At 35.6% G+C, this 23,285-nt stretch overlaps 1 protein-coding gene across 4 annotated transcripts; it reads left to right on the forward strand.

Annotated features, from left to right (window-relative positions):
* The first annotated feature begins 4,319 nt into the window (after positions 1-4,319).
* LOC127879697 (uncharacterized) lies at positions 4,320-23,040 on the forward strand. Of its 4 annotated transcripts, none has more exons than XM_052426691.1 (6): positions 4,320-9,969; positions 15,607-15,731; positions 16,432-16,590; positions 17,093-17,199; positions 19,701-19,802; positions 20,283-23,040. In XM_052426691.1, exon 1 carries the CDS (start codon positions 7,735-7,737, stop codon positions 9,502-9,504), a length of 1,770 nt encoding a protein of 589 aa, XP_052282651.1. In that variant the 5' UTR covers positions 4,320-7,734; the 3' UTR covers positions 9,505-9,969; positions 15,607-15,731; positions 16,432-16,590; positions 17,093-17,199; positions 19,701-19,802; positions 20,283-23,040. The 4 variants fall into 4 exon arrangements, 3 of the variants coding, with proteins under 3 accessions (XP_052282651.1, XP_052282653.1, XP_052282652.1); XM_052426693.1 differs by having other exon boundaries at positions 19,701-19,745; XM_052426692.1 differs by having other exon boundaries at positions 17,150-17,199.
* Positions 23,041-23,285: the final 245 nt, after the last annotated feature.

Here is a 23,285-nt window from a genome sequence, read left to right on the forward strand (position 1 = left end):
AATTATTGCAAAATCGTATAAAAGTGCTATTATTGTGTTAATTGGTATCATAAGTCATTTTGCTGTCTTTTTTATACTTTGGTTACTAGTTTTATAATTGTGCTGTGAAATTTGGTATGATATTGGATGTTACTTGTGTTAATCGTAAATAAATTTGTAAGTGTTAGTGTTTGTGATTGTGAATTTGTGATGGAGGAGGACAAGTGTTTAGTGTGTAAGAATGCCGTTCGCTCGCTGCAGCATGGCATCACATGTGACGTTTGCGACAAATGGCAGCATCGCACCTGCAATACAGGTAAGTGTTTATTCGAATACTAACAATAAAAGTTAAAATTATCTCGCGATACATTGTAAAAATGCTTTCAAATGAGAACTGAGACATTTAATGCAAACGTGAATTAATCTAATTGCCTTATTACAATTTGTTAACATTAAGATGATGATGCAATACAGGTAAGTGTCAATGCCAACTGACTAGCTAAGATTATCGACAAATAAATTATTTTCCTAAGTTAGACTGAACATGGGTCTAATTCGCAAAATTTTAAATTTATTTTATTGTCATGGTTATAATTTGCATTTTTTTAAATTTATTTTATTGTCAGTTCAAAGTTTACTGATTTATCAACTTAAATCTACATTTTTTGTTACCTGTCAACCCGAATACACACCACACATGTATTTAACAACCTGATAAAGATCATAAAACCGGGTATAGGTGCGAGTGTGCTAGACAATGGCTTCATTCGATAATGATTGACGGGGTCGGAGTAATTAAAGAAAACAACATCTGTTTAATGCATTAATGATGTGTGAACATCGTCCAGTTAGTAATTAATCAATTAGGTTATGTTGTACATTTATGACGAATTTTGCAAACACTTTGTAGGCATATCCGCGACAGAATATTTTAGTGCAAAGAGGGGGGATATTGTTCTTACCTTCATCTGCAATGACTGCCGCAACCGCCCTACAACGCCTGACATCAGCCTAAACTTAGAAAATGTCGCGCAGTCGACTTTGCTTGAGGTACTAGTTACTTCTCCGATATTATTGTTATAAATATGAAGTATATTCAGGTTTTTACAGTTTCACAAGCATAAACAAGTTTAAAGATAGTTTTCATTGGTATTATTAATCATTTTGAAATCATCTTTTAAACGGACTAGCTCTTTATAATGCTGTGCTAAATGATTTTTCTTTGTGTTAATCGTAAATCGTAAGTAAAGTAATAAAAAACAGTGACATTATTTTTGACATTAATACATTTAAGTTGTTTATTCGTTGTATGCTCAGGCATCCGAGGATCCTGCTTTGCTTCCACGGTTCTCGACATTTCGCACGATTTTGGATTGTCCTACGTGTCCGCGTCAGAAGACATAGCGCTCACCCGAACGTCTGAGTTCGAGCCTTTTGATTTGACAAGAGCCGAAGTGCAACCGCCCGTTGTGATCGACGAACGGTATGTAAACTTAAAAATGTTATAATCGTGTAACTTATTAGCAATCAATATAAAATAGTTATTCTATTTAACAGTGGATACTACTGTTATATGTTAAATGCTTAACATTAGAATACTGTTTTACGTTAAATGCTTAACATAATTATAATATTAAACGGTAAATGCTTAACAGTATAAATGCTATGCCCATGTTAAACTGTTCGTTTCAGAAATCTTCAAGAGCCAGCTGTATCCGACAGTGTACTAACTCAGCCCGAAACCATAGAATACACCGTTGTAGACGCAGGAACCAAAAGAGGCAAACCAAAGCTAGTATCCTCCGATGGATATTCATTCACGTTTAAGGTAATTAAGTTTTTACATAAGCCGTAAACACCCATACGTATTATTAAATTTTAACAATGTTAAAAACTACATTATTTGTGTATCTGTGTATGCGTAAATAGTGACTTTAAATAAACTGCTTTAAAATGCAAAACTACTATATCTATACATTTTAGTCGCGCTCTGTAAAAATGGGGTTTAATGCATGTGCGAAAAGTTTTTCTATTTTTTTAAAAACTATTTTACGTAATGAATTAAGTATTTGTATATCAGTTACCGTTATATTTTTCCGTTTACAGAAACAGACAAAGAAGCAAGCTGTGTGGCGATGCAGCGTGCGACGGAAAGCGTTCATGTGTACCACGTCGGTCACGCAAGAGGGTGACATATTTCAAGCGAAAGGGACGCACACTCACGCTGCTGACCCTTTGATGCGGAAGAAAGTGGAATTGAAACGAAATGTAAGTTAGAATGGCGTGTTTATATATGTACGAAGTTTTGATAAAATAGAGAAAATGAAAAGTAATATAAATTATTGATGTAAAAAGTTAGTTAATCATATCTTGTTTAGTTGTATATATAAAATGTACGATGTTTTGAGAAAGTAGAGAATATATGTATGTTGTTATCATGTTAAGTTGAAGACAGAGGCCGTGGTTGATGTGTTCGCGGCCTCCCGTAGATTGGTTGATGACCATATGAAAGTTTTCGAGGCCACAGATTTTAACCTGCCCAAGGCGCAGACATTGACGAGGATCCTCAACCGTGCCCGAGCAACGCATCGGTGAACAGATCCATCATCACTTGACTTTGAAGTAAATTTATGAGATGATTTCCAATATACGTATAATATACAAACATTGTATTTATTTCTAATATACAAAAAATAATGGTTATAACATGCATATTCTCATTATAATAACAACAGGTGGACACAGACAATTATAATGATGATGATGATTATTATTAGAGTGATTCTTTTGATGCCGAAGATTATTATGCTGCTGCAGACTATGGTGTATTTATGCTGATAATTATAATGATGACGATTTAAATGCTGATGTTTCTTATGCTGATTATTATGATGATGATAATTTTGATGATCATTATTATTATGCTGATGATTGTGACTCTTATGATGAATGATGATGATTAATATTTAATTTATATGATGATTATTATGATGATGTAATTGCATTATTAATAAAATAAACAACTTGTGTGCAGTAAATTATGTAGTATGTTATAAGGTTAAATTAATGTATTGTGTTGTTAAGACATATGTATTCCTTATTGTTATAACTTTAAAATTATCCAAATAAATGTAATATAAATTATTTTATAGTTCGTTTTATTTTCAAAGCCGTCTCATATTCTTGTATCTATTCTTCTCATTTCGACGACGATGTACCTGAAGCAAAAGACAATGAGAATCTTTTTTCAAATGCATTAATCCTCAATAAAGATAGTATATTACTGTAATAAACAATATTCCATAGTTTTAAAGAGTTTCGACCCACAGGCAGCAGTATCATAAATTTGCCCCCCCCCCCCCCCCCGGACCCTACCCCCCCCCCCCCCCTCTCAATCTTACCCCAGGGGTTCCAGATTGTTAAATGTACACCTATTGTGTATGGTTTGACTTTTCAACAACGAAAATTGACAAAAATACACAGTATGAAAAATTAACCCTCGGATATGTATTATATATACACAAGGTATGAAACGCACTATATGCCTATTGCTGAAAGATTGTGGAACACTGGACGTGACCTTTTTCATCGAAAACACACATGTTCCCATGCAGTTGCCGACAAAATGCAACTAGATTCGTTAAAGACAGTAAAAGCAACGAGATTACACTTCTAACCGATCTCCTACTCTGCTCATAACTTTAATATTCAATTAAATTCGATTTTCTCGCTACATGTCTGTGTTTTGCTGTCATATTTTGTCGATCGATTGCTCGATTCTAAAACGCCATATCATTGGCCAACACAATGAGAACAACCAACCAGATGACGCGTTATAAAATTAAAATGGTGTACATGTGTAGATGAAACACCGAGTGACATATAGCGAGAAAGTCAAATTTAATTGAATATTAAAGTTATTAGCCTAGAAGGAGATCGGTTAGTTGTGTAATCACGTTGCATTAACTGTCTTTTAACGAATCCAGTTGCATTTTGTCGGCAACTGCATGGGAACATGTGTGTTTTCGGTGAAAGAGGTCACGTCCAGTGTTCCACAATCTTTCAGCAATAGGCATATAGTACGTTTCATACCTTGTGTATATATAATACATATACGAGGGTTATTTTTCATACTGTGTATTTTTGTCAATATTCGTTGTTGAAAAGTCAAACCATACACAATAGGTGTACATTTAACAATCTGGAACCCCTGGGGTAAGCTCTGGGGATAGGGTCCCGGTGGAGGGGGGGCGGGTGGGGGCAAATTTATGATACTGCTGCCTGTGTTTCGACCAACATATTTGCAACGATTAATTCAAATAAAAAATGGGGCCGAAAAAGCCTGGTACCTGGGCCGAAAGAGCCTGAAATTGGGGCCGATAGCGCCTGAAAAAAACGGGTCCGAAAGAGCCGACAACCCATGTAACATTCATTATTTTGTTGTACTAACCTGTTTGCTTTGTTGCCTGAGCTAAACATTGTCCAATTCATCTGAGTGTCCACAACTCCATTATTTTGTTGATAGTAACAACTCACAAATACATTTTTACCTCATGAGCATATTGTATTATCAATCATTTAGGCAAAATGTAGAGTGAATTGTGTTAACTTTTCCAATGATTTTGTCGTTTCATATTTTACACTTGTAGTGTTTTTACCGAAATGACTATGACCGTACTGTCCTGACCTACTTTGGGACCGGTGCGCAGGTAAGTTGTTCCTTTTACTCACTTCATGATTACCTCATTGGCGACGAGGTTCGTTGTTTACTCACTCGGAGTAAGGAGGGTAACTTTTCTACAAGTTTTGTCCTTTTTTAATTTAAAAGTCAGTCTTTTTCAATTCTATAGGGTCCAGACTACATGCTTTAAGGATATTTACGGATTTAATTGAGAATTTAGGCTATTGTGAGCGTTTTAAAAACTTGGAATTTTTTTATCGCACGTGGACATCGCACGTGGACATCGTGGTCTGAGAAAAAACGTGGTCTTTGCTCAAAAATTATTTTTTGGTCCTTTATTGAATTCTTTCATTTATTTATGGTTTTGAATTGCATTCTATTGCATTCATTAACCGGACCCATTGTTTTTTATTCCCAATTGTGACTTTGTATTTTGACTGTTGTGTGTTTGTGATATTATTTTTTTTAAGGTCTTCATTGGTAAGAATACAGTTTGTTTTGTTATAACTTACCCTACCCAAAAATGGCCTTATTGAAAATAAATTTTGCAACGATTGAAGAGTTCCGTTTGCTTCCGGGGATTGGCGCAAAGCGTGCAACCCTCTTGCTTCAGTTGAGGGATAAGTATGGCCAGCTAGATGAGGAACTGTTTTCCATTGTATTTGGTGGCCCTGTCCCTAGAAATGTTTTGGACATGCTTGACTTCACTCCTAATATACACAATGTTGAGGTTCCATTCCAAACAGAGGAAGGGGAGGAGTTGTCTAGCTATGACAATGCCCCTGATTTCCGGAATATTTTGAGTGCTCCCACAAGTGAGAAGCAGTCTCGAGCAGTCTCCAATCCTGACCAGCTTGCAGAATTGTTCTCACAGGTAGAGCATTCATATTCCGCAATAGGGGATATCACACGGCGTCTTAACTCCTTACCGGAGGTACCAAGTTCACATATGGAAAGAAGCAGTCCTCAATACATTAAAAGTGCAAAAAGGCTGAGCTTTAGTTACCCCTCAACTGAAGCACCCATCTTGGGCACTGACAAATATGCGAATAGGATGCATACAGCAAATGCACCCAAAGTTCGCCCAAAGCATGAAGTCAAGAGTGTCCAAAAGGAGTACTCTGGCAGAGATGTTCTTAGTTCTCGCCATCATAAACGATGTCGCAAATCTCTGTCAGGTCCTGTGGATCCCCATGATAAATCCTCTGCTGGGACAGGACCGAAGCAGGGTCCTCAGCATGATGGGCGCGTGTGGGACCCAGGAGGACAAGTATCTGAATGCATGGTCTGGTCAGATCAGCTTAACAATGGCCTGCACGCAGAGGTTTTGCAAAAAGCCTGCAATTGTGATTCCTGTTTTGAAATAGCCATATCACATGACCCATTGAACGTTTGCACTATAAAATCTTAGTTAGAGGCAACTCCTGAGGTTCCAGCAAGTTGGAGTTTTACCAATCAAGAATTGTGCTCTGCTCAGGGGAGAGATACAAATTTACAACTCATTCTTTCTTGGCTGCTGGAGAATAAGGCACCAGATGAAGGTGTGTTATTTTTGTCTAGCCCTGAGGCCAAGTATTTCTGGATAAACAAAGAAATGTTCAGCCTGCTGGACAATGTTTTGTTTAGAAAGAAAGATGACTCTCCTGAATTGGAATTAGTTGTGCCCCAAGAACTTAAAGAGCAAGCAATAAGGTGGCTTCATGATATACCTTCTTCGGGACACCAAGGGGTAGCACGCACAAAGGCAAAATTAAAGGAAAAATTCTTTTGTTCATTTGGCTAGAGATGTCAATTCATATGTTTTGTCATGTGATGTGTGCAGTCGAAACAAGAAAAACAAAGCTTATGGGGTAGTACCCATGACTGAATATCAGGCAGGTGCTCCCATGGAACGGGTACACATTGACTTTTTAGGTCCCTTACCTAAAACTGATAATGGTAATGAGCATTGTTTGGTAATGGTTGACCAATTTACTAAATGGGTTGAATGTGTACCACTTCCATCACAAAAAGCTGATGTTACAGCTAAGGCTGCTATTGACTCATTTTTCTCGAGGTTTGGCTATCCATTTCAATTTTTTTCTGATCAGGGTCGAAACTTTGAAAGTAAGCTGTTTGAAGCACTTTGCAAAGCATTGCAAATTCACAAATCTCGAACAACACCCTATAGACCATCAGCAAATGGTCAGGTTGAGAGATTCAACAGGACTCTGATGGATGCAATAAGATGTTTTCTTGGCAAGTCTCAAAACAGGTGGGACATATATGTGCAGCAAATAGCTGGTGCCATCAGGGCTTCAGTAAATCGCAGTACGGGTTATACACCTAACCGGTTGATGCTTGGCCGTGAGGTGAATACCCCTGCACAACTTATGTTCCCCAATGTACAACAAAAGTCTGAATGTACTGATGACTATGTTCGAGACTTGACTGAAAACATTGAAAAAGCTCATTCTGTAGCAAGAGATACACTAAAAAACACCCTTAAACGTATGAAAAGAAATTACGACATTAAAGTATTGCTGCGGCCATATGCAGTAGGTGACATTGTCTATTTGTTGGATACAGCCATCAAAAAAGGCAAGTGTCGCAAGCTGTGTTCACCTTGGAAAGGGCCCGCTTTAATTTCTAAGAAATTGTCTGCCTATTTGTATCAAGTGCAGCTAAGGAACGCATTCTTTGTTGTAAACCATGACAGGATAATGCCCTGTCACGATCGCAATATCCCTGACTGGATTGTAAGGCTTAAATCTCATATTCCAGATGCAGTCATTGATGCACCTCCTTGTGAGGAAACCGATTTGTACTGTGTCTGTCGAAAACCTTGGGATGGTCGCTTTATGATACAATGTGATTTTTGCGATGAATGGTTCCATGGCTCATGTGTTAATGTAACATCCACTTAAGCACTTGATATCAACAAATACAAATGCCCAACTTGCCGTAACAATTAATGCCTTTATTAACTAGTTTCAGTATATGCTGAACAAGTTTTGTTTCAACTAACATGTTATTAACAAAAACTGATAAATGTAAATAAAGGGTGTCACAGAAATAATGTTGTATGTTACAGAATGGATCTTGAAAATTTAATTGAGATGACGGAGGCAGAGGCTGAGGACCTCCTCCATTCTGATAGTGAGGCCCCGGAAGTTGAGCAGGGATCCAAAGACCCTGAAACTTGTCCCGGTCCAGTAGCGCTGTCTAATATGGGGCAGCCTACCTCAAAACGCCCAAGTCATCGTACGCGTTTTAGGAAACGACAGCGGTCATTAGTTAAAGTAGGCATGCCTTCATCCTATTATCGTGGTGACTGTCTGCCGCACTCGGCTGCGCAGCGATCATGCACAATCACTCATCCAAGTAGCGCTGTAGTAGGAATTCCTATTCCATTGATGAGTGAGGAAGACAATATTGGGAGTGAGCGATCTGAGCTTCCCCCAATTTCGGCTAAGCTCATGAAATTAGCCGATCCATGCACGGCAGTGGCTCGCATGGATGTCCATGTGAGTCAGGTCCGAGAAAAATTGGACAAACAGGAAATGCCCACTAATCAGGGGTGTTGTGTGCCCGGCTGTACTATTGAGGGACAAGATCTTCCTCGGGTACATGCTTTCAGGCATCACATCCCAGGAATATTTGATGATCGTATGCCATGTAATGATGCATCAGTAGTTAAAGGACGAGTAATGGCACTGACCCAGGTGGCGACATGGTTACTCCGCCGTCCTTGCGTATTGTCTGAGCTGGTTGACCTTGTTAACCGACAAAGAGTGCTTGCACCTTTGTCTGGCGTTCGAGTGTCCCCAGATTGTAGGCAAGCGATGGTGGAAGTATGTAACTATTTGGGGGTTTCGGTCCCTCATCAATTTGTCCTGTCACCTGCCAACTCCCCTGCTGTGTTAATTCACTGGCGCGTACTTAGTTTACTAGCTGCAATCCTTCAGCCAGAAGACAGGGATTATTGGAGATCGGTTTTCCCTTGCCCTTCTGACATACAGCTTCAGTCAGTTAAGAGTCTACCGGTGGCCTTCGATTCGCATTTTCATATTGACCGCTTGAGAAATGCGGCTCAGGCCCCTTGCATGCCGGTTGATGAGTTGATGGAGCTGGGTCAGGTGGAGGATCACCAGCTAGTAAGATTGGTTGGTGGCATTGGGATCTTTTGTGATCCCAACACCTTCCCATCCTCCCAAGACATGTCAGGTTTACCATTCAATGTTGGAGTGGTAGTCGGACTGCACCCAAAACACTCTACTATGAGCAATGACCGCATTAACAATGCTCTAGATCGCGTCCGCAATATGCTCAAGTGTGAAATGGTAGTTGGTCTTGGTGAAATTGGTCTGGATCACTCAGTACCTGATAAACAGTGGCCACGCCAGAATGATTTAGTGCGCGCAATGTTGCACTTGATCAATGATCGCCATGTGGTGGTCGTTCACTGTCGTGGGGTATCTGGTGACAGTGGAGTTGAGGCCTATCTTCTGCTTCTGCACCTTCTGAGTCCCATCTCAAGGACACAGAGATTTCATGTCCATTGTTTCACGGGCGACACATATGTCTTAACAAAGTGGCTTGCAGCCTTCCCGAACACTTTCTTCAGTTTTAATAGAAATGTTCAGGGATTCAGTCTGGACCAATCTGAGGCTTTACGCTCTCTTGATGAAAACAAGCTCCTTCTTGAGACAGATGCTCCCTACTTCCGTGCAACTGGCCAGTGGTTTTCAGCACCAAATCAGCTCTTTCAAATTGATGAAGGTGTTGCCAAGTGCCGAAACGTACCGGTAGAGCATGTCCTTGAGGTGAGCTGCAATAATGCAGGATTGTACAGAATGCAGTAGTCATCTCTGTGCTGTAGGTTTCTTGTTATTGGATACTTGAGTGATTCATAAAAATAATTTGTCATTTAAGCAAAGATGATAAATCCATGCATTTAAATTGTGTTACCTACTCAGAGGTAGAGGTTATCTTTAATAATGCATAGGCTTTAATTTGTTATCTTTAAGTAAAGATGATAAATTCATGTATTTAATGTTATATGTGTACCTCCTCAGAAAATACTGAGTAGGGGTCACCTTCAATGTTCCTTTTAGGATCCTGATTAATTTACTTGTTAAATACCTGTAAATTCAGTAAATATAGGAATTACCTGTCTGCACCTGGATGTATAACTTATATCGAAATTAGTCCTTGTTTGTTCTCTCCCATTATTAAGTTCTTTTTAAATAAAGTAGGGGGCAGTGTAGTGTTTTGACCGAAATGACTATGACCGTTCTGTCCTGACCTACTTTGGGACCGGTGCGCAGGTAAGTTGTTCCTTTTACTCACTTCATGATTACTTCACACTTGTTGTTTGATAAAGATTCTTCGTGTGTTTTAAACATAGGACGCTCAATTTTTCCATAAAACTAATAATTATACAGATAACTGCTCAGTGTTTATTGTGAAGCACTGTATTTTACCCTTTAAATCCAATGTTATTGTCCGTAAGTTTACGTTTGCAAACATGTGTTCCACCATTTTGTCTTGAATGCTGGGACGAAGGTTAAATTCTACCTTATTTGCATCGTCTGGCCTATTGTAACTTGCGAAGAAAACATGAAAAGATCATTCTCTATTATGAATTCAGTAGGTTTTACTGTCAAATATTGATTGTTTGAGTAATGTTGATAGACTGTTAACAATTTCCAATATGGAAATATATATTTTAAGTGGGTTTTATTTGGTCTTAGTCCAGTTTGGGGTTTTTGCCCATCCATGGGTATAAAAGGAGCGGTTTTCACTATTCACTTAAAATTTTCATAACATTAAACACTTGTCGCATAACTTCTTAAGCGAAATATTTAAGTAACGGAAACGAATATGTTAAAGTACGTTTTATTGATAAATCTGAATAAGAATAAGAAACATATTTAATTTAATTGTTAATTGTTTTACACTTTTTGCTACTATTTTATATTTAATAAGCCTGTGTCATTGCACTTAATTTATTAGTGGACTGTAACCTTTTTAAAAGACGACGTGGACACTCAAATCGTTAAGACACATTGTTTATTTGTTAACATTTTATGCCAAGAACTGTAACAGTTGAATTTTGACGCTATATAACAAGCCATTAAATGGCAGAGAAATAAAAAGTAAAGCGTCAAACAGACTTTTTTTTAATTTATATTGACGATATGAAATAACAATTACAAGCCCTATAGAGCTGGGCGCTACACTATTTACATTAATGGGTGATAAGTTGGTTCTTTTTTCCTAGTTCCGTATTCCTTTTTCGAATAAGGAGTAAGGAAAGTTCCTTATTCACGCGAATCATATTTGTTATAGGGTTTTAAAGAATAATAATGCAAGCATTTCTGAAGTAAATCAAAACAAAATAACTCGAATACATTTACTTTATGTATTACGTTACATATTCATGTTTCTTCTTCGCGCTTGCATAGGATTTCTTGTTGAAACCGAACCCATATTTTCTAATGCGAATACTAAGTTCACATCAACAAAACCTAAAGCATATACTATTATTGTACATGTATGTGATACAAAAATCAATCTTGTACATTTAAACATGTTTGTTTTTATTTATAATCCAGTTCCTTATTTAAGGCTGAATAAGGAAAAAGGAACCAGTTCCTTATTCCTTATTCGAGCCGAATAAGGAACTGGCATTTTCTTACTTAAACATCAATGAAATTGATCCAAAATTAACCACATATAAACGAACATATTATTTATATATTGGTTGTATATTTAAAATTCTAACTGCAATATATTTCTACTAAGTTTTAAGTGATGAGTATCTAGTTCCTTATTCAGTGTGAATAAGGAATAAGGAACTAGATCCTTATTCCTTATTCAAATTGATAAGGAACTGGAATGTTGTTTCTATAAATTATAAGTAAAAATGAACCAACGAGACGAATAACTCAACGAAAATTATTGTTTATGTATGTCGGGTGTAACAAATATTAATTGCAGTACATTTTCTACTTTGTTTAATTAAATAATAACATAGTCCCATATTCGGTTTGAATAAGGAATAAGGAACTGTTTCCTAAGCAACTGGAAATTTTATACTAAACAAAATATCAAAATGAATCAAAGGGACCAATACATAAATGAAAATCATGTTTAATGTAGGTTGGGTATAAAAACATTATTTGCAGTACATCTCTAATAAGTTTCATTTAATGATAACACAGTTCTTTATTCGTATTGAAAAAGAAATAAGGAACTGGTTGACGCATTGAAATGGCTTTGCATCCTTTATCATATCCCATTGTAATGGTTTTGGTATAAGAACGGAATGGGATAGCTAAATCATGACTGGTATTCAGCTATCGGAAAGTCTTATCTAGAAGTAAGGGTCAGAAAAAACTTCAAGAACTGTATCAGGCATATAAATTAAACAAATCTTTAATTAACAATAGCCAATAATAACAAATATATAGATGTGCTATTCTAGAAAGATCCGAATTTAAATATCCGAAATTATGGCCTCTGAATAAGGAATTGGCGTAAAGTTAGTTCCTTATTCGGAAGCCTGTATTTCGGAAAATCACTTTCGGATATGTTATATTTGAGATGTAGTGTGGGTTGTTTAAGCACGATTATGTTATATGGACATATTCTGTCACATTTCTTGTTATATTCTATGTCACTATACACGCCGAAAACAAGTATTATGAAGAATATAATTAGGAAATGGTATTGCCTTTCTCAACTTTAAATTAAAATTTACCAAATAATATAAAATGTCGATGAAGATCATGGTTTATTTAGGTTCGAAGTTAAAAATATTTATTGCAATATATTTCTACATAATATTATATAATAATAACACAGTTCCTTATTCAGTGCGAAAAAGGAATAAAGAACTGATTCCTTATTCGCGATCGATCCTTATTAAAATCGAATAAGGAACTGGCTTTTTCATACTAAACAAACTATTAAAATGAACCAAAGAGACCAATAAATACTGCAACGGAGGCAGCGGTCTAGGTTCCTCAAGTAGATTTTAAAGTTTAATTGAGATGCCTCAATATTTTATTTTATAATTCAAACGCATGCGCACATACTAGGTGTTAAAGTGTGTTTTCTTCATAAATTTGTTTAAGTGCGAAGACGCGTTTTCTCACTCATTCAGACCAACGATATATCCGGCGACCTTTAACCTCAGAACACGACTATTGACTGTGGGGTCTACAAAACGGTGATGGCTTCTTTGGAAAACAGTCCCTCGCCGATCTTATCGTAACAGTTCCGACTTTATTCGTACCGAATGCTGGTGGAATATTTCGGACAGCGTTCTCGTCAGTGCGACGCCACTGACGTTACCATAAAGGCGAGACTGCACCGGAAGCAGCGACTCACAGGCCTCTGGAAAGTTTCATAGAGATTCCTCCGTATTTTGTTTTTTTAATAATAAAAAAACCCAATGCGTATACCAGCTTTACTTGAGTTCTTATATTAAAATGTATTTTCTATCTCCGAAAACGCGTCTTCTTCATCTTGGATGCCAACGGTACATCCGGCAATCTTCAACATTGCCACCAGATTAAAGGTCGTGATAAACGACAAAATAGCGCTGGTCTTGGTGGTAACTTTTTGTTCCGAAGATAGTGCACCTGGTTACTTTTTTTCCACAAAAAAACTGGATATCATGACGCAAAAAACTATTTAGAAATGTACTACAATACATATTTGTAATACCCAACCTACATTTATAATGATTTTCATTGTTATATTGGTCTCTTTGGTTCATTTTATTTGTATGTGTGTGTAAAAAAACGGCAGTTCTTTATTCGATTTGAATAAGGAATAAGGAACCAGTTCCTCATTCCTTTTTCAATCCGAATAAGGAACTACATGTAGATTATCATTAAATGAAAATTATTAGAGATGTACTGCAATTAATTTGTATTATACCCAACCTACATTAACAATGATTTCCAATGATTTGCTGGTCTCCTTGGTTCATTTTAATAGTTTGTTATGGATCAAAATGCCAGTTCCTTATTCCTTATTCAAATCGAATAAGTAACTATGTTATAATTAAATACAACAACGTAGAAATGCACTGCAATTAATAATTTTATACCCGTCCAACATATTCAATAATTTTCGTCGAGGTATTTGTCTCGTTGGTTTATTTTGATTTATAATTTACAGAAAGAACACTCAGTTCCTTATTCCTTATTCAAACTCAATAAGGAACTGGAAAATCATCACTTAAAACTTACTAGAAATGTATTGCAATTATAAATATACATATACAACCAATATATAAATAGTACGTTCATTTATATGTGATTTATATTGGATCAATTGTATTGATGTTTAAGTTAGAAAATGCCAATTCCTTATTCGATTTGAATAAGGAATAAGGAGCCAGTCCCTTATTCCTTTTTCAATCCGAATAAGAAACTAGGTTATGATTAAATGAAACATAGTAGAGATGTACTGCAATTAATGTTTTGATACCAAACCTAAATTTACAATGATTTTCATTTATTTATTGGTCTCTTTGATTCATTTTAATATTTTATTTAGTCTGAAAACGCCAGTTCCTTATTCGATTTGAATACAATCCGAATAAGGAACCTGGCAATCATTAATGAAACTTAATAGAGATGTGCTGCAATTAATGTTTGTGATAATCAACCTACATTAACAATGCTTTCATTGATTTATTGATCTCTTTGGTTCATTTTAATATTTTGTTAGGTATGAAAATGCCAGTTCCTTATTCGATCTGAATAAGGAATAAGGAACCAGTTCCTCATTCCTTTTTCAATCCTGAAAAAAGTTATTATAAGTTGTATTTTTTTATCTTCTACATATGTAAACTTGTAGACAATAATGAGTAGGGCATCATAATAGTAACTCCCATATTAATTTTGTTTTATGGTTACATTTGTTTTGGAAAACATCTTAATGAATTGACATAAATGAAATGCCACTTTTAAATGGATATTTTTTATTCTTTTAAAAGCATCCTTTGCATTTAACTCAAAGTAAGTGTTTATATCAAGTGCACATGCCATTAGCACAATGATGTTGTAGCCAAACCTACTATTCTTATTAATATGGGTTTCTGAGTAACATTCCAGTCGATTTCTATGTTATAATTTTAAAGATTTATTTTAAATTTCTATGCAATTCAACACATTTTTCAAATAATTGTTGACTGTTTACTTCAAAATAGTTTTTTGATGTGTAATGCTGATTGGATGATTCCTGATGATACTTAAGCTATGTATGTTGCATCTAACCTTTTTTTTAATATGAAATCGCAAGAAATGGGAAAATGAATTAAGAAATATTGCTTTTAATTGAAAAACAACAGCCGACTCTACAACACAGGATAATACTCAGAATAAAGCAGCTGTCTGAACATTTTTAATAATAAATTTAAAGAAAAATTTATCTTATGGAAATCACTACTAATAAGCCCAATGGTACATGTATCTAAAGTTTATGTCTATAATGAAAGGTTAAGACCTTATGCACATACCTTTCAACCTTTCATTTCTCTGACAGTGACAAAGGTTAAAGGTGCGGTTTATTGTCTGCTTTGATAACGCATCTTCTGCAGCCGACTTCGACATTAACACCCCCCCCCCGATCACTGGGATTTAAGTACATTAAAATTGTATATCTTAATCTGTCTTCTATCATGATTATTTTTGCATTATGTAAGTGTACATTTCCTTATGGGTGGTGATCATATTTAATGCACATGTTCTCAAATAAAATAATAAAATATAAATATATAGCAGACATATTCTGAAACATGTGTACCACCCAAACTCACATGCGTGTCAAAGGACAATCATTATCTTCTTGTTGTCTGTCCTAATGACTTGATCATAAGTTGTATACAACATTTGTATACAAGAAAACAATTGCTGACCACATAAATGTTGACTGTTTTTCAGGTGGTATATAGCAACACTTATCTCGGCTGTTGTGGGCCTAAGTTTGGTCAGTGGCCTGGCTGTGGCAGAGTTCGCAGCATACTTCACCAATCACACTGACAGGAACATTCTACAGCCATATCGTGGTCCAACTTTTATTACTTATTAGATTTGTGTACATTCTTTGGTACTTTGTGCATTTTGACATGATTGATCTATCAAATGTTGTAAATTTGCACGATTACATAATTGTCTAGTTCTGGGTACTTCTTGTTAACCTTCCTCAATATTTACACTTTATCTTAATCATAAACCAAATATTCCTTCAAATGTATTGTGCGAGTTTTTCAGAAAATCACTGTATAAGTTTCTTTCATGGAATTCAAATATTATGATATGTTTTATCATAGGAAGGGCCTGTTCACCAGATTTGATATGACTTACTTAATTTGATGATATAAATAAAGAAAGTAAAAAATATGCATAAAATGTATTTTAAACTGGAACTAAATTTCAGCCATGTTGTCCTACATTTGAGCCTTGCTATGGGAAAACAGGGCTTAATGCATGTGCATTAAGTGTAGTCTCAGGTGAGCATGTGCAGTCCGCACAGGCTTGTATGGGAATACACTTACTTCCTTTATGGTATTTTTTGTGTAAAAGAAGTCTCTACGTAACAAAAAGGCGGAGAGTGTTCTCCCTGATTGCAGACTAGACAGAGTAATCTGGAACAACACTTTACGCACAAACATTAAGCCCAGTTTTCACAGAACAAGGTTCATTTATGATGACATTTCATTGAAAGTAATTCCCTCACAAGCCTCCTTCCCTCTTGTATGATTGCAGATTTGAAACCACAGCAAGCATTCAAGGATGCAAACTTTAAAGTCCTCTACCAGACTGTGCCCCACGAAGTGTGGCTCACCGTGGTTGCCTTCACCTTCACACTGGGCTCCCTTGCAGCCCTCGCTGTATTACGACTGCTCTGTATTCACATTTATCTCAGTAAGTGAACAATATTTTTGTCTGGTACACATCAAATTTGGATACAAATTGGGCATATAAAGCTGTCAAATATTCCGATTGGGAAACTTAAGGAATGAAAATTGATAGATTTACAGATGAAACCAGTCCATTTATTTTAAAAAACTTTGGGATCTAATAGCCTTTTCAGATTAGTATATCAAGGGATTTTTTTTCTGTTACTCTAAACAAGTTTGAATGTGATATTTTGTCTATTAACATAATTTCAAATTACAAATGTATTAACAACATACACATATTTTTTCTATGGGTAAAGAATGTTGAAAATTTGTGTTTGACATAATTTTAATGTCAAATGGTTGTTGTCATATTGATAAAAACAATAACTGTTCAATCTGTGTGAGTCTATTAAAATGGTTTACTTCTGCTTTAGATGAAAAATGTCATTTCAAGAACAGTTAGTGACCATATAAATGCAGTCAACAATGTAATATCAGCTTGAAGAATGATCTTTTACCTTCAGTGCGCCACAATACTAGCACCTATACCGATATTGATGAAGAGAGCCTCTCAATTTCAGAAGCATATACGCCGCAAAAGGTTGACAGCTACACGAGCGGCGCTACATTGGTACTTTACAAACTCTATTTAGTGCTTAAATTCTTAACCAATTAATTGAAATCTATTTTGGAACATACATGTGAACATGTGGGAGAATGGGGCTTAATGCATGTGCATAAAGTGTTATGCCAGACTGCACAAGTTAATCTGGAACAACATTTCATTCACATACATTAAGCCACATCCTCCCATTTCTATGTAATTATGTTCAATTGTTTCTTATTTTTGCCCTCATTTTGCTTAGAGTGACCATTGGTGAAAGTAACTTCACATTCTGTCTGGAAAAATGAGAAAGTTTTAATGTCAGTAGTAATTTTAATTCAAGTGCTTTCTAAATTTAGGCATTGTTAAAAAAATCATCACTTTTTTATGCTCCCCAAAAATTATTTGGGGGAGCATATAGTCGCCGCTTCCTCTGTCCGTGCGTGTGTCCGTCCGTGCACAATTTTTGTCCAGGCTATTTCTCAGCAATTAATGACCTGAATTCAATTAAACTTTATGGGAAGCTTCACTACCAAGAGATGTGCATAATATCAGCCAGTTTTGGTCGGATGATTTTTCACAGAGTTATGGCCCTTTGAAATTTTCCATTAACTGTACATATAGTGCAATTCTTGTCCGGGCTATTTCTCAGCAACTAATGACCGGAATTCAATGAAACTTTATGGGAAGCTTCACTTCCAAGAGGACATGTGCAAATTATCAGCGGGTTCTAGTCAGATGATTTTTTCACAGAGTTATGACCCTTTTAAATTTTCCATTAACTGTACATATAGTGCAATTCTTGTCCGGGCTATTTCTCAGCAATTAATGACCGGAATTCAAATAAACTTTATGGGAAGCTTCACTACCAAAAAGAGATGTGCATATTATCAGCCAGTTATGGTCCGATGATTTTTCACAGACTTATGGCCCTTTGAAATTTTCCATTAACTGTACATATAGTGCAATTCTTGTCCGGGCGATTTCTCAGCAACTAATGACTGGAATTCAATTAAACTTTATGGGAAGCTTCTCTACCAAGAGGAGATGTTCATATTATCAGCCGGGTCTCGTCAGATGATTTTTCACAGAGTTATGGCCCTTTGAAATTTTCCATTGTACATATAGTGCAATTCTTGTCCGAGCTATTTCTCAGCAACTTATTATGGGAATTCAATGAAACTTTATGGGAAGCTTCACTACCAAAAAGAGATGTGCATATTATCAGCCGGTTACGGTCGGAGGATTTTTCACAGAGTTATGGTCCTTTGAAATTTTCTATAAACTGTACATATTGTGCAATTCTTGTCAGGGCTATTTCTCCCCAACTACTGACTGGAATTCAATGAAGCTTTATGGGAAGCTTAACTACCTTGAGGAGATGCGCATGTTATTTGTGGGTTCTGGTTAGATGATTTATTATGCTCCCCCAAAATTTATTTTGGGGGGAGCATATAGTCGCCGCTTCGTCTGTCCGTCCGTATTTCCGTCCGTGCACAATTTTTGTCCGGACTATTTCTCAGCAACTAATGACCGGAATTCAATGAAACTTTATGGGAAGCTTCACTTCCAACAGGAGATGTGCATATTATCAGCGGGTTCTGGTCGGATGATTTTTCACAGAATTATGGCCCTTTGAAATTTTCTATAAAAAAATCTTGTCCCCCCAACTACTGTGCCCTCAAGACGTTTTCTTTTATCTGAATATATAGTGCACTATTGTGACAAAAAAACTTTTGGGGAGCATCACCCGTCTCCGATATTTTTGTTTAGAGAGTTATGGCCCTTTGAAGTTTTTAAGTTGCTAAACCATCCATCGTATTATTTTGTCCAAAGTTATGCCCCTCAAGACGTTTCCTTTTATCTGAATATATAGTCCAATATTGTGACAAAAAAAACTTTTGGAAGAATCACCCGTCTCCGAAGGTTTCTTGTTCACAATTTAATGCCTATAATTTTTAAAAATAACAGTATAACAAGCTCTGCACTGAAATAAATAAACTGTGTTCATATTTGATTATCATTGATTTATAAAACAAGAGCAAGCAAAGTAGAATTCATAGGATAGCCATATATATTTTGCGTCTGTTTCATGATCTGATATGGACAGTTTTATTTTTTTGAACGATCAATTCCGCTGTAATTAGTTTGCAAGTCAAAATATCATAGCACAACCAGGACGTAAACGCATCCAGTGATTGCAACTCATGGGAAATTAAGTCACACATCTAAAATGAATATATACCAATGGTATTAAAGTTCCCTGCTATGATGTTCTGCTGGTAAAACATTTAATAATCATTTTGTTTGCAGATGTGTATGGGATGAACAGAAGTGTTTTACATTAACAATTCATCTCATTTTTGTTTAGTTTTGAACCATTCTAGAATTTTTGTGCATGCACTTATTTTGTTGATAGTCATTATTGTATTAACCCTGTATTTACAAATCATACTTTATGTTTATTGTTCACACAATTTCCTTTTTTTTATTATGTTTATATAAAAAAATGTTTTTCTTTTTTGAAGAATTCAGGCTCCTTCACCATCGAGCTCGTCACTGACCTCCCCTGGGTAAGCACAGTACAAACAACACGCTCAGCCAAGAAAAACAACAACCACTGCAAACTGGTATGCAAACAAATGTTGTTTTCATAAGACTTGTTAGTCTTACTATAGTCCTAGCTGTCAGATGTCTAAACACATGTTCAATTAAAAAAATAAGATACAGTCAAACCTAGCGTAGAGGTCACCTTTGTTTAGCAGTCACCTGGTGCAAGCTAGTCTACATAACTCCCTGACAAAAATCAGTCATAATGTTACACATGAGTTTAACAGTAATTTGCCATTAGCTGTCAGCAGCCAGAATTTGTTCACACCAAAAGCCATTGTTTACCAGTAGTTTGCTTTCATGAAGCAGTCATTGCCAGATGCAAAAAGTAAACCTTCTGACATCATAGTCTGATTTGCATCTATATTGCGGTTGAAGACACTGATTGCGTTAACTACCTTTGCTATCAACAGTATCATGAAAATTAAGACAGTGTAGCAAAACAAATTATATTTTGTGCTAAGGAATTCTCATGGATATTTTACATTTATGTTATTCAGGTAGTGGTCAATGAGACATGCCCCTGCTGTGACCAACCTGACAACAGCTCCGGCTGCAGCCTGGAGGTTGTGTCCCTGGCGACATGCTCTGCAGATCTGTAGACAATGAACTTTAGACATGCCAAACAAACACCTTCACCTTTTCTTTTATTTTATTTTTAAATTTGGGGCGAAAAGATTTTTTAAGTCAAATTTTTGTTGGTAAACAAAATAACTGCAAAATATCAAATATATTTTTTTTATAGAAAATAGATATGATTCCTATTTTTTTTCTAAATAAACAAAATGTGTAGGTGTTCCAACGTCTAAAGCTGTGCATATGATTTTTTTTTTACATAAAAAATTAATAAAGTACATACCACAGTTAAATTTACAAAAAAAATAAATAGCAAAACATAATGTTGGGGAAAAAAGAACACATATAAAACCTGAATGCTTTTTTTCATAAAACCATTTAAGAATTTAGATTTTTGTAGTTAATCAAATAAAGTGAGAGGGTTGTCACAGAAATGTTTGGACTTTTCTTATTTACAAGAGTATTTTTTTATTTGTGCAAATGCAGTACATCATGGTGTTTAATTTTTTTCTGTGCATCAGACAAACGTTTCATAATAATGGATTAAAAAGTATTTGTGTTACATATCAAATAAAACAGTCAATTAAAGCGGGTATATACGATTTTTTATATGTGTTTAATTGTAATATATTGATAAAATATGTTACAATAACACAAAATAGGCAAGAAAAATTATACATTAAAGCCGAATTTCATAAAATGCAGCAAAGACAAATTAGCGCCCCGAGCCGATAGTGACGTACATATTTTCCTACAATAACCGAAGCATTCGTCTTTGTATTAGGATCGGAGATAGTGTTCGTGTGTCGTATGAATAGATATCGTTGCAGGAATTCAAATAAACCGTTAAACTAAGTTTAGATGCACATCGTACATGTATGGTATACATGCTGGCGAATTCGGCTGTACAGTCGTTTTCAATTTCAGAATTAAATATCTGGCTTATTTCGCATTTTTCGACATATGTTCTTCTTCACTTTTATTTTAATTTATATTGAAATATATATATAATAAGTTTTTTACACAGTTTATATAAATTCATAAATATTTGACAAAATCGTATATACCCGCTTTAATGCGCTCAGATGTGCAGTAAGTGGGTTGTAATTGGAACATGGAAAACATTAACAATTTTCCATGAAGCAGTTCTCACATAGCATTTCTTATGTCTATCGTACTTCTTGTCAAACATTTATTCTAAACATTTAATTTGACACAGTGTGCTCAGTGGCAGTAAACTGATCATTTGGTTCTTGTTCTGGGAAAACTGGGCTCAATGTATGTGCGTAAAGTGTTATCCCAGATTAGCTTGTGCGGACTGCACTCCAGGGAAACACTTTCCGCTTAGACCAGATTTTGTTCATAAGTCACAAGCAATAAGTCCAGTTTTCTCATAAATAGGATCACTTGGTTCTGAATCAAGGTTTAAAACATCTTGTTGTCTTCATGCAGATTTTTTTAAACTTGGAATGTCAGATTCTGGGATTGGTTTTTAACACAGTTTGACACAGTGTTCTCAGTGGCAGTAAACTGATCATTGGGTTCTTGTTTGTGAAAACTGGGCTTGATGCAAGTGCTTAAAGTGTCTTTCCAGATTAGCCTGTGCGGACTGCACTCGGGGAAACACTTTCTGCTTAGACCAGATTTTGTTTATTAAGTCAAAAGCATTAAGTCCAGTTTTCTCATAACCAGGATCACTTGGTTCTGATTCAAGGTTTAATACACCTTTTTCTTTTAATTCAGATTTAATTTGGAAAGTCAGATTCTGCGCATAATTATTCATGTTTAGTTTGACGCAGTGTTCTCATTGGCAGTAAACTGATCATTTGGTTCTTGAAAACTGGGCTTAATGCAAGTGCGTAAAGTGTCATCCCAGATTAGCCGGTGCGGACTGCACTCAGGGACAACACTTTCTGCCTAGACTGGATTTTGTTTTAAGTCTCAAGCTTAAGCCCAGTTTTATCAAAACAAGGCTCATATAGTTCTCAATCAAGGTAACACCATGTTGTCTGTTTGCAGATTTTTGTTGACTTGCAATGTCAGATTCTGCGATTTACCAAGATTTGTGAAAAACTAAATAATGAAGCTAATTCCACCTCTCTGTTCAATGGTGTGTTTACTTCACATCTAATGACAACCGATGATGTGCTTGCGTAACTCAGCATTGGATGATGGCACACAATAAAAATTAAGACAGAAACGGCTGACAAAAGACTTTCTAGTTGGAAATACAATATATCATTTGTTTTAAACTCTTCTATCCAGCATACCCAGGTTGCTTGCTTCAATTTTTTTATATGTGTTTATACCATTTTTCAAAGCAGTTTCTTGTTAACAAAATAATTCTAATAGCAGAATAAGAGGTATTGATATGTTAACAAACATTCCTATATTGTAAATTGCTTAAGCTATGGGAGAGTGCAAACACTAAAGTGACAACCCTCCTTGTACGTGCATTTTGTGAACAAACATATTGATTATGTATTTTAGTGTGGTGTGTACACAAAAAAAAGTTAAAAATGGAAAAAGTAAAAAAAAGTATAAACGGATCACAAATGGTAAAAAAAGTAAAAAATAAATAAATAAAAGCAAAGAGAACGTTTTTTATCAAATCATAAAAATGTTTAAAATTGTTTGAATTTTTTTTAAAATTCTTATGAAAATACAAAAGGTGTATTGTTTGGCAACTTAAATTGAAACTTGTTCTATGAATGTTTGAAAGTAAATAAATATTGTTTCTGCTTTTAAATTGTGTGTGTGTTTTTCTGGTTTAGTTTTTGTTGTTGCTGGGTTGTATGCCCACTGTGAACAAAGTGCTTGGTGAGCTATTGCAAAGGGGACCTCTATGACATCGTCTGTTGTCCATTTGTTATAACTTGTGACACTTGGGACCGTTATCATCTCATTTTTTATCCGATTGTTAAAAT

Source organism: Dreissena polymorpha, chromosome 4, assembly GCF_020536995.1.
Source record: "Dreissena polymorpha isolate Duluth1 chromosome 4, UMN_Dpol_1.0, whole genome shotgun sequence".
NCBI classification, from domain to species: Eukaryota; Metazoa; Mollusca; class Bivalvia; order Myida; family Dreissenidae; genus Dreissena; species Dreissena polymorpha.

Bases quoted from the DNA above. Each gene is read 5' to 3' on its own strand.
- LOC127879697 (XM_052426691.1), top strand. From the start codon at position 7,735: ATGGATCTTGAAAATTTAATTGAGATGACGGAGGCAGAGGCTGAGGAC.